This window comes from Perna viridis, chromosome 1 (genome assembly GCF_037379345.1).
Source record: "Perna viridis isolate PV_CMFRI_1.1 ecotype Kerala chromosome 1, ASM3737934v1, whole genome shotgun sequence".
Classification (NCBI taxonomy): Eukaryota; Metazoa; Mollusca; class Bivalvia; order Mytilida; family Mytilidae; genus Perna; species Perna viridis.
In genome coordinates this window covers 46213493-46228504 of record NC_142445.1, presented here as the reverse complement: position 1 = coordinate 46228504, position 15012 = coordinate 46213493, and the positions used below count along the sequence as shown (strand labels likewise).

The window sequence follows — 15012 nt, the reverse complement described above, 5'->3', positions numbered from 1 at the left end:
TAACAAAAATAAAATCAGTGAAAACACATTATTTTATATGTTCCAAATGAGGACATGGTCACAGTTTGATGTGGTTTTAGTAGTGATTGTCTACCAAGAAGAGAAACAACACATTTTTCACAGGGATTTATCCTCATCCTGTTGGTTTGAAAGACATTGCACTGATATTCATACATTTAAAATAAGTAATTTACAACAAGTTAATGTTAATAGTAAAGAGAATTTTATACATGTCATATAGTATAAAGCTATAAAAAATTAAGATGCCTAATTCAGTAGAACATGTGTAATTCTCTATTATTGATTACATATTTATTAATGGCAGTAAAGGAGAATATTCCCAATTGATACCATAAATGATATGCTATGATACCTATTAATATTAATGGAATGGTCTGCAGAATAATTTCAGTTTGTTTCTGCTGCAATTTTTCAGGCCTTGAAGGTCAATAGCAGTGTTCTAGGATTTTTTCAGAAATTCAGGTTTCCTCGGGGAAAAATCCATATAAAATCAACTTTCCCACAGTTAATGACTGCTTTCCTAACAAAACAAATCCTTACAGCATATGAAGTTTTCAACTTGCCACAGGAAAGTGTAACTAAGTACCTAACTTTCCCTGACGTAAATTTCACTTGCACAGGTAATGGGAAGTAGGAATCCTAGAACACTGAATAGTCGCTATGTTTAAAGGTCATTTATTTGAATACTTTTGATTATTAGCCAGTTCTTTTTGGGTCTTGACCTTACATTGAATTACACACATACTCATGATAATTTTTAACCCAAAAAAATTAATTACTATAACCTTTGAAAGCCTTCTGGTATGCTTTGTATCTACAGTAAAATAAATACATACATGTACCTAGATAGACAATAGATTTTGTTGTTACTACTATTAGAGAGTATGTCTTTCCATGTTCTTTCCTTTTTTAAGTTTTGTTCCATCACATTTGATTGTTTTCTTCTTCGAAATAATTGCTGAAAATTATTCTGTGTGATGCACAATAACAAAAAAAAAAGATGAACATTCGGACAAAGTAATGAACTTAAAGCTTCTATATTTTAATTTAGTATTTCAAGGTAATCTTGATAAATTCTGGTGTGTAAATCTGAATAGTGTAACAGGCCAGTAGCTTGAAATGTTTGAAGGTGGTTGGGGGGATTTGGACAAAATTTTCCAGACTTTCTTGTTTCTTCCCAATTTTAAGCTAATTTTTAATAGTTTTTAACATGTTTTTGACTCCAAAGTGGATTTGTCAACTCTCTCCCCCTTACCCCCTGTCTATGGATATGGGTTATGTTGGTTAATAAGAACTTATAGAATGGTTAATGAGACTTCCTAGAATCCATTTATTATCCTCCAAGTATACTAGTCTTTTCATTTTACTTCTGGATACATAACATTTCCTTAGCTCATAAATTCACACAATATTTGACACCATTGTCTTAACATTGTCTTTATAAAGACAAATTGTCAATCTCTTAGTTCCTTTTCACATTTATTAAGGTCTTATCTTCCGAGATAAAGTGCAGACAGAGTCATTTAGAAAGTATTGATTTTGTGATCTAATAAAGACATTAGTCATCCTCTCTCTTTACATTTTTCGTTAGCTGCTTGTGACAGATGTTACACTGCTGTACATACTTTGTATTGTGTCCATACAGTGGCCTGTAATCGTAGCTCTCCATCATCATAGGAAAATATTTCTTTTGAAATTGATTAATGTATTGGATTTATCATCAATGAAACATCACTACCAGCAGATAGGCAAAAAAGAGGTTAATATTGTCTTAAGTTTATAGGACAGTAAGTTGCTTGCTGCTTTGTATTTTGTTTTGACTCAGTTAATCAGTTAATATTTTTAGAATTTCAGCATAATTTGATTTTAATTGATTTTTTTTCTTGTTGAAAATAGCGATAGTTTTTAAAGCTTTGTATTGAGTCCTTATTAAAAGGGTGTTGATTTTAATAGGACACAACAGAGATTTGTCCATTCTTTATACCAGTATTCATGATTTGCTTAACATGTTTGTTTATTTGCTTGTAATATATTAAGTAATGTGATTTATATAGCTTATTACATTATTTTCTACAGTTAATCTTCATACTTTGTAACAGGTTGCATTTTTTGAATATTTCAGTTGTTTATATTTTTGGCTTAATTCATTTGCTGTGTATATTGATACTGATAGAGAAAAAACTTGCAGTTTACATGTGTGAAGATATTGATTTCATACTTGACTTCTGACTTGACAGAAGCATGAAATCTACTGCTTTCACATGTTTTTTTTCCTAGTTGAGTCTTTGTATTTATATTGCCAGTGATTGAAGGCAAAAAAAGACCAATTTGAGAATACCTCCCCAGTAATTATGTGCCACACATTGCCTGATTCTTGCACAGAATGGTACATAAAAACTTATTTTTAAAGTGAAATGACTATATACATGACCCGGTGTCTTACAGATAAAGCCCTACAAAACATAGTTTACAATATAGTACTTCATAGAATAAGTAGAAGAAAAAAACTCCATTGTGACCATGGCTGTCTTTTTTTATTTCTTATTTGATTAAGATAATATTAATTTCCTCAGCATGACCTGTTATACAAGCTTTTGATAATTTCAAACTTTAAAAGCTTGACTCCATCCCACAAAGATCATCAATCTTCGGTGAAATAAGCATTCATCAGTTTATAATTTGCCTTGTAACACTGAAATGTTTACTCTGCAAAGTGCAACTGAAAAATGACATTAAATATGAGCTTTCTTATTGCGTAATAGTTACATTAGGTGGGTACTGTATTTTCTCATTATGAAAGATTGGGGTATCTTCCTAATACCTATTTATGATGTTGATGGTGTTAATTTTGTTATCTGTGAATCCCAATTGTACACTGCAGAGTAGGTATTATTTGACATGTAGGTACCAAATTATACCCTGCTTGATGTACAGTACTCATGTCTGACTGTCCCTTTCTCCCTTTGTCAAACTTTTGGATTCCAGATGATGTAATAGAATCACTTAGATTGACTTAGAAATACCGGTGTCCATAGGTCCATCCGTCTAAACCTTGTGGATGCAACTACTCAGAGACAGCTGAGTGGATTTTTTTTTATCAAACTTTGTAGGCTTGTAAGTTACTATATGTAGTTGATCATATTCAACCATCATTTTGATCTGGCATATTTTATGGGAGTTATGGGACATTGTTGATTTTTTTCCTTAATTCACTATAGGAACACTTTCTGAACCACTACTCAGAGACCACGGAATGGGTATTGTTAAAACTTGGTGGGATTGTCAGTCACAATATGTAGTTGGTCATATCTTAACGCCGTATTTTTTATGCTGTCTAAGGCAAGACGTATTATGGTATACCGATGTCCGTCTGTCGTCAACACTTCGGACAATAACTCAAAAACGCTTTCACCAACTTTACGAAACTTCGGTGAATTGTTCATATTTATTGAGGTAAGCTCCCTTTAAATTTTTTATAAATTTCAGATTTTTCGTTTGTTATGAATTTTTTATACTTAAAAAAGGGGGATTTTCAAGTTTTTTGCACAATAACTCAAAAGCACTTTCACTAACTTTTATGAAACTTTGGTGAATTGTTCTTATATATTTAAGTAAGCTCCAGTCCGATTTGTATAAATAACAAATTTTACGTTTCGGTGTTATGAAGTTTTACTCTTTAAAAAACGGTAGTAACGGCCAAGGAAATTTATTCATTGAAAAATCTTTCAAAACAGACCATTTGTTATGATAGTGCCAAATTTTTTGTGCATTTTTTATTTTTAGGAGGGGGGATGATGGGGGGAGGGTATTTGACAGGGCTCACATTATTTCTAGTTTATCATATAACTTCATTAACAGCATAAGTACAAGTAAAAAGGGCAATGGGCGTATCATGCGTTTAAAGTGCAGCTCTTTATTAATATAGGAACACTTTATGGACGCAATTTCGTGGAGACCGCTGAACAGATTTTGTAGGATTGTTATTGATCAAATGCCCCACAATTTTGTTTCAACAAATTTTAAATATTACAGAAGTTATTGGGCTTATGCACTATAACTTTTTTGTGGCGGTGGGGGACATAGGGCTACACATAACAATCTTGTTAATGTGGGGATCACCAGATCATTTAGTTTGATGCTGTTATTTCTCTTAAATAATATGAATAGCTTTTTGAAATTACTGCCTCTATTATTACAAATATTATAAGGTAAGTTAGAGGGTTACTGGTATGCTGGATTTAGTATGTCTGTCAGTTTAATCGATTTTGGTAACAGATGTAGCTATGGACTTAGGCTATTTTCAGTTTACTGTTACACATTTTGTCCTGTGTTAGTTGTTGGATTCTGATGAACATTTTTGCAGTGTTAGATCGCTATATGGAGATGTACGAATATAATTTTTTTCATTTTGTAATGCAAAGGAAAGTTGTTGCATCATGCATGCTGTAACATATTTTTGCCAGCCTTAGATATTAAGCCCATCAAAGACAATTGCCTCATGTCTGTGATGAGTGAGAGTACATTTTTACAGAAAACCCTTGAAAAGCACTGACTGCTTTGGCAAGAAATTTCCCTGCAAACTCATTTGACTTTTAATAAGAGTTTATTACTATCAGATTTCTTAATTTAAAATAAAGCAAGGAAAGATCAAACAGTGTATTTTAATGACATTTCCCAATTCTATAAAGATGTGATAAATGCATACCCCATGGTAAGTTAATTAGCATACAAAGGCCATGAGGATAAATAAGTGACAATATTAGCTGGATTAGGAAAAATCCAATACACAAAATGCATACATATATTAAATTAATCCTGTTGTGGTATTTTCCATGAAAAGCTGGATGGCCTGTGTCATTAAAGTGGGGATTAAATCTACCCTTTATAGTTTTACATGAGGTTTGCAAGAATAAAGCATTATAACTATGATGTGTCTAGAGAGATAATCTGTAATCTCTTAGTGTGGTAATATAAAGTATATATACTGTAAATGAAATACATGAGTATTTTACCTACAGTGTTCTATTTTCTAACATTTTAGGTGTTAATTTAATTTCACAACATAATAGTTGATGACAGTGAGTGATGGAGAAATTGAATGTCATGGTAATATAGAATAGTGATAAATAGTGTTATTTACACATGCTGATTTGAATGTTATTATTCATGTTAAAGGCAATAATAAGGATTATATACTTTTTTCCTGATTTTTGTAGGCTGCAAAGGTAGCCACTGCAGCTTCTAAAAAGACAAAAGAATTGGGCACAACTGTCAATGAAAGTGTTATTAAACCAACTAAGGATAAGGTAATGTCACAGTTTACTGACTAGATTTACTGTAATCCTGAGGTTACTGTTTATAACTTGATAATTACTTCAGAACTTATTTTAAGGTGGACCAATATAGAAACTTAATTCTCTTATGTATACAAGTTTTTAGTGTTTTTGATAAGCTTAGGAGTCTGACACCTAACCACCTACTCCTGTTAATATTGTAATTCATAGTGGTATTTTTATCCAGATATGTATTAGATTTTCCCTAAAAGAAACAATTGCAATTTTTTTGGAAATATTAGACCCTTCCCTGTAAATGATTACGGAAAAGTTTGAGAAATTGTAAAATTGTAAATATTATACATCAACTAGCGATTATAATATTATATGATTAAAGAAACTTCAATGTAAACTTGGTGACAGTCTGTATGTTGTAGTGCATGCTATCCCATCCCTTGGTGTTGTAATTTTGTAGTAGATTTCACATATTCTGCTTTTCGTGTACAATGTATCAAAATTAACAAAAAAATCCACTGTAATGGAATTTTCTTTTAAATGCATCTATATTTGGATGAAATGTGTATGATTTTGCCTTGTTTAGGTTCAAGAAGGAACTTTACTTGATGGTATACAATCATCAATGTCAGGGTTGGCAAATAAAGTAAGTATCTGCATAGATACAATAACGTAAAGGTTGTCAGCTGTAAACAGTCATTCCTGTCATGTCATTATATCAGCTATTATTACATACTTATGGCGAATTAAAGATGAATTTTACAGAATTTTTACTTGTATAATAGTATTTTGTGGTATTTCTTTTTTTCAGTATTTACCTTTTAGTGTGTTCATGTAAAACATTGTATGTAAAGTGTTTCCAATATTCCATGACATCACAAGTTACCAATAATGCTTTAATGTAAGTGTTTGTAAGAATCAGACAAAATGGGAAAAATCAGAAACATAAATGTCAAAACCCCATCGATCTGACAATGTTATATCACTCAAGGATACATTCTCTATTTTAAAAGACAATTATTTGGTCTCTGCATCACTGGCTTTGCTCAGAAATTTTTCAGTAGAATGTTAGGAAAATGAGGTTTTTGACAGAGTTATCTGTCCTTGAAATGTTCATTTTTTCAGTGTATTTCATTGAAATTATAATTCAATGCACCAACATGATATGGAAAATATTGCCTTTTTTCCCTGATTCTGATGGTGCAAGTAGTCAAATTACACTATCAAAATGAGGGTCTTTTCATACCCACTCCCTGATTCTTACAGAGACTGACATTTAATCATTTCCAGAGAAGCTATAGGAGAGATTTAATTATAAAATTATAGTGAAATTTTCTTTGAAGGACATCTTTTTAAAACATTTATTAAAAGATCCTCTTTCGTTTCCTTCTCACCAAATTATGAAGTAACCTTTACAGAGTTATAGGTGCAGGTACATGGCATTCAGGGGATAATTTTTAAACTTTTTAAACTTGATGAACAAAAATATTTTATGGTATTTTGCATGACTTTTTTATGATGTTGTATAATTAGATAGATGCATGTTTAACTTTGCTTGAATTTTTGTTACAGTATTTTCTGATGTAATTTGTGTATTGGTGATCTGTCTCCCTTGTATATTATGAATGCTCTTATTTGTTTGGTTATGGATGAAGTTTCAGATTGTTTTTGATCTATACAAATTCATTGATTTAAATGCAGTATTATATGTGTTTTAGGTGAAGGAAGGGTCTTTAATGAATGACGTCGGCTCTTCAATGAGTGGTTTTGCATCCAAGGTATGGCCACAGTGTAACATATATTTATATAAACTGTGAATAAGGTTTGGGTATATACATGAATCATCATGTCTGTCTGTCTGTCATTTTGTTCTTTCATGGATCTTGTAATGCACCTCCACCTCAACTGTTCAATTAATTCGGATATAACATTACAGAGGCAGATCCGGACACTTAGAAAAGGAAGGGTGCCAGCCAGGGTTACTTAGAAAAAAGGGGGTGCTAAGACATTATTTACCATTTTTTTTGTCTATTTTACACATAAAAATGACAAATTTTCCAATAAAAAGGAAGGGTGCCAACCCCCTGTGTCCCATCTGGATATGCCAATGCTTTATGTGATGGATGTGGATTGTAGGGAGATGTACATTTCTTAAGTTTTTGTAGTAGAACTATTGAAACGTATTTTTTGTTCCGAAAAATTGATTATAACACATAAAGATCCCTCTGTAATGGAATATTTGTTGATCACAACCTTTGCACTGTGAACAGCTGTAATACCATGGAGTAATAAGACATTAATCAATGTGTAAATATTGATATCTATAACATGCTGCCATATTAATAATAGTATTGGAAATCCTCAGATTAAATTGATCATATTATCCAAATATATCATTCTGGTTATTATTGTGAAATGAAAACATTTTATTTGAGCCTTGCAGAAATGTGCTTGAGGAAATGCTAGACTGATATTGTAATACACAGTAACATTGAATAATTAATGCAAAATTTGGTTGGACTAGCTAATTGAACTTGTGAATGTATGTCTATAGACATGATTTTAGTGAGAGCTGTAGTAATACAATATACAATTTCCTTTATGAGCTCACCTGGCCAACGCCCAGTTGAGCTATTGCCATCACTTGGCATTTGTCTTTATAGTCATTCGTTGTTGTTGTTAACAATTTTTCAAAACTCTTCTCCTCTGACACAACTTGGTCAAGTTATGTCAAAAAACATGGCCACCTTTATTAATAATAGAACATAGGTGTCAGATAGTAGTTTTCACATTTATATCTCCAAAACCATTATGTTAAGCCAAATTCTGACATAGTAAAAGTGTTCAGTATGATAAGATCAATCTGTGGTAAAAATTTTCAATTTAATATGTTCAGCCATGTTGGAGTTATTGCACTTTTTAGCTCACCTGGCTGTAGGCCATGTTAGCTATTGCCAACACTTGGCATCCATCGTCGTTGTCTGTTGTCATCGTCGTTAACAATTTCTTCAAACATCTTTTCCTCTGTAACTACGGATTGGATTTAGAGGAAACTCATGATAGTTGTTCCTTAGGGTATCCTGCACGAAGGACCGTTTGGATTTTTGATCTGTTTGAAAACTTGGCCGTCATTACTAAAAATAGAACATAGGAGTCAAACAGCAGATTTTTGCATATATCTTTATAACATTTAGGTTTCTGATGGGGTAAAAGTATTCAGCATGATGAGATCTATCTGTGGCCAAATTTTGGTGAAAATCTGTTGACCCATGTTGGAGTTATTGCTCTTTTTGGACATTTTTTGCTATTTTTGATGTTATTACTTTAACAAATCTTCTCCTCAGAAACCATTCTACAAAATTCAATGAAAGTTGACATTTTTGTTTTATAGGGTATCCTTAACAAAATGACTTTGGATTTTTGATTGGTTAAAAAACATGGCTGTCGTTTATAAAAATAGAACAGTGGGGTCAGACAGCAGATTTTTACATACCTCTCCAAATCTGTTAGGTTTAGCAAATGGCTTTCATTTGCTGAAATGATCCTTATTGTAAGGCTTACAAAAGTCTCCAATGAATCAAATGGAGTCAAAATTGTCGGACAACTCATTGTTAGGGTTATTGGCCTTGAAAGGCAAAAATTTAACAAGGTGAGCCATATTTACAAAAGCGTAAGAATTATCCAATTTTTTTCAATTGCTGAAATGACCCTTATAAGGCCCACAAAAGTCTTCGAGGGATCAAAGTTGTCAGAGGACTCCTTGTAAGAGTTATTGCCCTTGAAAGATGAAAAATGATGTTTTTTTGTTTTTTTGTTTTTTTTACAGTTTTCAGCCAATATCTTGAAAACTATAATACATAGAAAGAAACTTTCAATTGCTGAAATGATCTTTATGATAATCCTACCAAAGTCTTCTTGAGTTGAAATTTTTGGACTACTTCTTGTTCAATTTTTTGCCCTTAAAAGACAGAATTTAACCTGGTGAGCAATTCAGGCTCCTGGGAGCCTCTTGTTTTAAGCATATCAGCTTTTGTCTGCTACTTCGATGTATCAACGTGTCAACTCATTGTTACACATTATAGATTTATAGATTTTACTTTGACATGGCAAAAATATCAAATTGAGATTAGCCATTGTTAGACAAGGCTTGTATAAAATATCAGTGACAAAATTATGTATAGTACATCGTACCATTATCAATGTATTAAGTATGACCATGGTAATGTAACAGTATCAGTAAATATTTCAGCTGTCTAGTGCCAGCTCCAAGGGTTGGAATAATTTTCAGTCACTTTGGGGAGAGCCTAAGACAACTTTGTCATCAGTAGATACCAGTCCTGGAGAAAAATCGACTTTGTTGAGTGGAAACTCATCTCCAGATAAGTAAGTGAAAGTTTGAAAATTTATACAGAAAATAAATTATCACATTAATCAATACAAGTTTCAAAATGATAAGAACATTCAATGTTGATTATATCATTACCTGCAAATGAAGTTTAGGGGAGGGGTAGGATTTTGTCCATGTGTCCCTCTGTATGTCAATCTGTTGTGTGCAAGTGTTCTTTTATTACTTGTTGAATACCATGAAACATAATGCAGTGTTAGAGAACTATATGGTAATGCGTATGGATAAATTCTAATATGATGTGCTTCAAAGCTCTTTAGATCATAGACATGTAAAAAAAGTGATAAACATGACCAACATTTTGTGCTCATAGGCTGCTTCTATTAAAAAATATGAAGAAACTAGTCCTATTAGAATCGAAATAAATCACGGAAACTGCTTTTATCATTGTATTACCACGGGCTGGCCATTTATGTTGTTATTTAACCCCTTGCTATTGCTCAGGGTAAAATAATGCAACATAAAAGGCCAGCCCATGGTAAAACAATGATAAAATGGAGTTTTATGTGATTTATTTCTTAATTAAAAATAAATTGTAATGGTGCTGAAAAAGATCTCATGTAAAATCATTCCATCCTGTGCTGTAGAGACCAAATCTATATGTTATATGGATTGGATACTTGAATACTGTTGGTGCTAATGCTCATTAAATGAAGAAAACAATCATTTTATATATTTTGACAGAGATCCCAGTAAAAACAGACTGTTATCTGAAGAGGATGATGATTCCTGGGGCTGGGGTAATGATTGGGATAGTAAAGGATCTAAAGGAGCAATGAAATCAGAAAGCTCCTCTTCGGGCTATGACACAAAACAAGCTGATGATGATCTAGAATCTTGGTTGAATAATGACGATGATTCCTTAATTGGAAAATCTAGTTCTAAACCTAAACCAAAGAAAACTGAAGATGATTGGGACAACTGGGGTGACAATACAAATGAAAAAGTAAAAAAATCTTCTAAAGGTAAATCAAGTGATGGCTGGGAAGATGTGGACTGGAATACTGGCTTCAGTTCTAGTGATAAACAAAAACAGAAACAACCATTAGTGGGAAATCTTTTGGACCTTGGTGAGGACTCTGAAGTAACAACCAACGGAAATTCTGGCTGGGACAATGAAGTATGGGCAAATGAAGATGAGGATGATGATTGGCAAAGTCTAGATACAGCATCTGATAATAGGAAACTTAAGTGAAAGAAGAAAAATTCGCCAATTGATGTTTTAATGTGCATACATTACCAGTACATCCATTCTTTACACTGGACAAATAATTTAAGGATTTAATGTCCAATACCATGGATCAATTCTGTTTGTTTACAAAAAGAAATAAATCAATGTAATAGATTTAATTGTCCAACAGATTATCTCCAGATTTTAATATTCTATAACTCATTTTTATTAGCAGAGAAGGGCTATGAAATTAATTGAAATGTTACCTTTATTTCCAACTATTGAAATATCTTGATATGGCCAGTAGTACGGCTAGCTATTGATGATAAATTCATGATAGTTTGCTGGTTGTGTTAGCATGTGCAATAAGCTTTATATAGACTTAAGCTAAGAGGACAAGTACATCATATGGCTTCTCAGCAAAGGTCATATAGTGGATGTTTTATTTGTAAATAACAAAATTGAAAGATTTTAGTTTGGAGATGATATGACTGGTGCTGATGTTTGTGTTTTGTGAACTTCACATTCCTGTTGTATGATTGATGAAATCGACACATGATTTTATGACGGAAACTTAGATGCTCGTGTCATTTTAACTTAACATTGGTATAAAAAAATTGTTAAGCATTATGTAGTATTCAGTAGCAGGTACCAAGACTATATTGTCATCATTGATGCCAAAATATATCTTATAGTTGTGATATGTTGTACTCACATTTAGTATAAGCAGGACAGGTTACAGTGATCAGGATGTCCATTTGTCTTGTCACCCATTTAGTATAGGCAGGACACAGTGATCAGGATGTCCATTTGTCTTGTCACCCATTTAGTATAGGCAGGACACAGTGATCAGGATGTCCATTTGTCTTGTCACCCATTTAGTATAAGCAGGACACAGTGATCAGGATGTCCATTTGTCTTGTCACCCATTGATCTTGATCCCATTGTGCATTGCTTATTTTTCAATTTTTCGTTTGAAAGATTTCTGGGGTTTTCTTGATGTAAAACATAGACGTTATCATTTGTCAATCAAGAGGGTAGTTTTCTCACCACAAATATTTGAAATTTGGACAGAAGCTTTTTATAAAGAAGTTCTATTGTGGAATTTAATTTTAAACTTGGGCCTCATTAAACAATTTCCTGTTTGACTATTACTGATGGTTTCTTGGGAGGTTAGGGAGTATACTTTAGTGTACTGACTATTATTGATGATATGGTTTCTTGGGAGGTTACGGAGTATACTTTAATGTACACATTTTTTCTAGTTTAACCTATTGATTTTGGGTTTCTTTACCCTTACCTGGAGTTTGCCATCCACAGAAATGAGGTACTAGTTTTGTCCATATTTGGTAAACGAGTAATTTTTTTTTTTCAATTTTAATGGATTGATTAAATTAGTTAATGGGAACTCTACATTACATGTATATATTTGTTCATAAGTTGATAGGGGCTAGTATCCTTTAGTGTGCTTACTAACATGAATTCTAGATTCACTCTACACTGACTTTATATACCTGTACTGCAGGTTTTCTTTTTGTTGTATTTTGTTTTGCAGGCTACATGAATTAATATCAATCTACTTACTTTGTTTAAATTCTTTAAAAATGCTGTCATGTCACTCATATTTTTTTTCAGTTGTTAGTTATTGTGGAAAATTATGTCTAGTACATGAGTTACTGTAAATTTGATTTGAAAAAAAAGAAAAAAAAATCCAGCATTAAAATTAGGAATTTTTTCCCCCTCTTATACAATATGTATGTCTACAAAATTTATTTTTGTGTTTATCACTGGGCTCTGCTGGCAGTACAGTATTGTTTTATGGTTTTAGATGTACTTATTTTTGGTGAATGTGTTATAAGTGCTAGTGGTACAAGCTGTATGTATGAATCATTAATGCATGTACTTCATTGAACCATTTTATTTGTGGGAACATATATCATAATAAAAGGAAGAAGTTCATGAGAGAAAATTTCTTCATTATTCATTAAAATTTAAAATAGAAAAAGTCTGTATACTAGCTCATTAATTTTTTTTTTGTTACTGCACTTTTACAGCATGTTTCATTAATTGATGGCTAAACATACTTTCTCTAATGGTGGTCATAATTCAGTGTTTCACATGTTATGTTGTTACATGTAAACATATTTTCATTAGAAAGAGATTTTGTTGAAAAACGAAATTCAATAGACTGAGAAGTTATTTTGAAATTGGTCTATTACACCTTCATTGGCTATTCATTCTTTTTTCTATTAGAGGTTGTTTTATGTTTCCCAAAGATCAGAAATTTCTAATAGAATCATTGTTCTTTTAACAGTAAAATCATTGTATATAACACATGAAAGAATGTTTTAAAAGTTGTTAATTGTATTCATTGAAAGTGAGGAATAAATGTGAAATCAACTTATGATTATTTTTCTGTAGTTATCTCCCCCTACTTTCAACCAGTCAAATCAGCAGGTGTTTGAAGTAGCATATTAAGGAACAATACATGCAAAATTACCCATAAGACAATCTGATTAGTTTAAGCCTGATTGTAAACGCTAAAGAGGACACATTAATCAGCAAAAACATATTGTGCAACCCGAGTTACCTCAGTAAAATAAAATTTCACTAGCAATCATGGTTAAGTTCAACCCTTAAAAATTGAACATGACATGTCAGGTTAGCATAATGTTCAGGGATATTTTAGAAGAAAAAAAGCTGTATAGTCTAGGGTCATTACAATACTAAGTAGGATATTATTAGCACTAGTCAAATGCAGTTTTTGCATGCCTTGGGCAAATTGGCTAGTGGAGGTTTCACATACCGAGTCACTAATTATTTGACATAAGTAAAAACTTATGAATACAAGTGCCTTCAGAGATCTCAAATCTGAGAAGTGTTTATGCAATATATAAACCAAAACACTATTATCAATGTATTTAGAGTCACCATAGCCAATTAAGTATTATCTGTATAGGTCATTGGCTTCAACAATTCTGTGCTTCCAAAAGATAAGCACTGGTAGATGATGAGTTTAGGGTATCAACTGAAAATCTTGTCCATAGTACATTTTATCAAAACTGAAGCTACATACCAAATTTTGTGAAATGTTCTCTTGAAGGTTTGCAGAGTTTTTTGCAATAAAAAATGACAAAACCCAAAGAAGCATAAAAGAAGTATGGCAAATATGTGATACTGGTTGACACATGGGACACAGATTTAAAATATTAATCATTAAAGGTGCTAAGATATTGCAGGCTACATCCTGCTTAGAATACCTACCCCCACTCAACAGTGCCTGTCAAACCTATAAAAGGTAGACAATGTAGAAGTCATCATGAAAAAGCAAGATTCCAAAATATCGAAGCATTTCCTCCGATAGAAGTAAAGAAATTTGTTATACAAATTATCTTTCTGTATCACCTAAACCATGGTAGAAGTCATCATGCAAAAACAAAATTCTAATTATCTAAATATTTCCTCCAATTGAAGCTGACAAATCTGATACAGAAAAGTGTAACAGTTACATGGATGGACAAGGCAATTGGGGTAGAATTAGTAATAAAGATGTTACATAGAACAGGAAGTTGATGGGCAATCAAGCTGTAAGTCTTTTCCATTTTTAAAACCCATTAAATGAAAGCTGCATACCAAATTTCAAATTATTCAAATGAAATAAAGAGCTTTACAGAGCCCAGCATGATACAACTGCAGTGGTAAAACCCTGAACAGTTGGCAAGTGTGGACACATTGTAAGTTTTTAACACACTTAAGCACAGGGACCTACAATTCATTATAGACACAACTGGTTTGGACACAATATAGCACAATATTGAAATTCAATTAAAAATTTTTGATATCAAGACCAAAAATTCAAATGTTTATTTTGGGTGTGGCCCCTTTGACCCCTTATCACTCAAAAATAGTAAAACATATCTGATTAACAAATGAAGGCAGGGGTTTTCAAAGGAAGCAAAAAAAAAAAAAACAACAAAAAACAAAAACAATTTTTTAAAAATTTGACCTAAAATGAAACAAAAGGCTTCTAGGAGCCTGAATTCATCACCTGGTTCAATTTTTGCCTTTCAAGGGCAATAACTCTTAACAAGAAGTTGTCCGATAATTTTGACTCCAAGAAGACTTTG

The 15012-nt window shown here is 32.2% G+C and overlaps 1 protein-coding gene across 2 annotated transcripts in view; it reads left to right on the top strand.

Annotated features, from left to right (window-relative positions):
- LOC148629016 (ADP-ribosylation factor GTPase-activating protein 1-like) overlaps nucleotides 1-13285 on the top strand; it is a 30751-nt gene extending 17466 nt beyond the window's left edge. The window contains exons 8-12 of one of the 2 annotated variants that reach the window (XM_088542441.1): nucleotides 5238-5327; nucleotides 5896-5955; nucleotides 7028-7087; nucleotides 9559-9692; nucleotides 10399-13285. In XM_088542441.1, the coding sequence (XP_088398567.1) occupies nucleotides 5238-5327; nucleotides 5896-5955; nucleotides 7028-7087; nucleotides 9559-9692; nucleotides 10399-10909 (855 nt within the window). In that variant the 3' untranslated portion in view covers nucleotides 10910-13285. The remainder of the gene's footprint in view (nucleotides 1-5237; nucleotides 5328-5895; nucleotides 5956-7027; nucleotides 7088-9558; nucleotides 9693-10398) is intronic. The other variant, XM_088542450.1, reaches the window with a different exon arrangement.
- Nucleotides 13286-15012: the final 1727 nt, after the last annotated feature.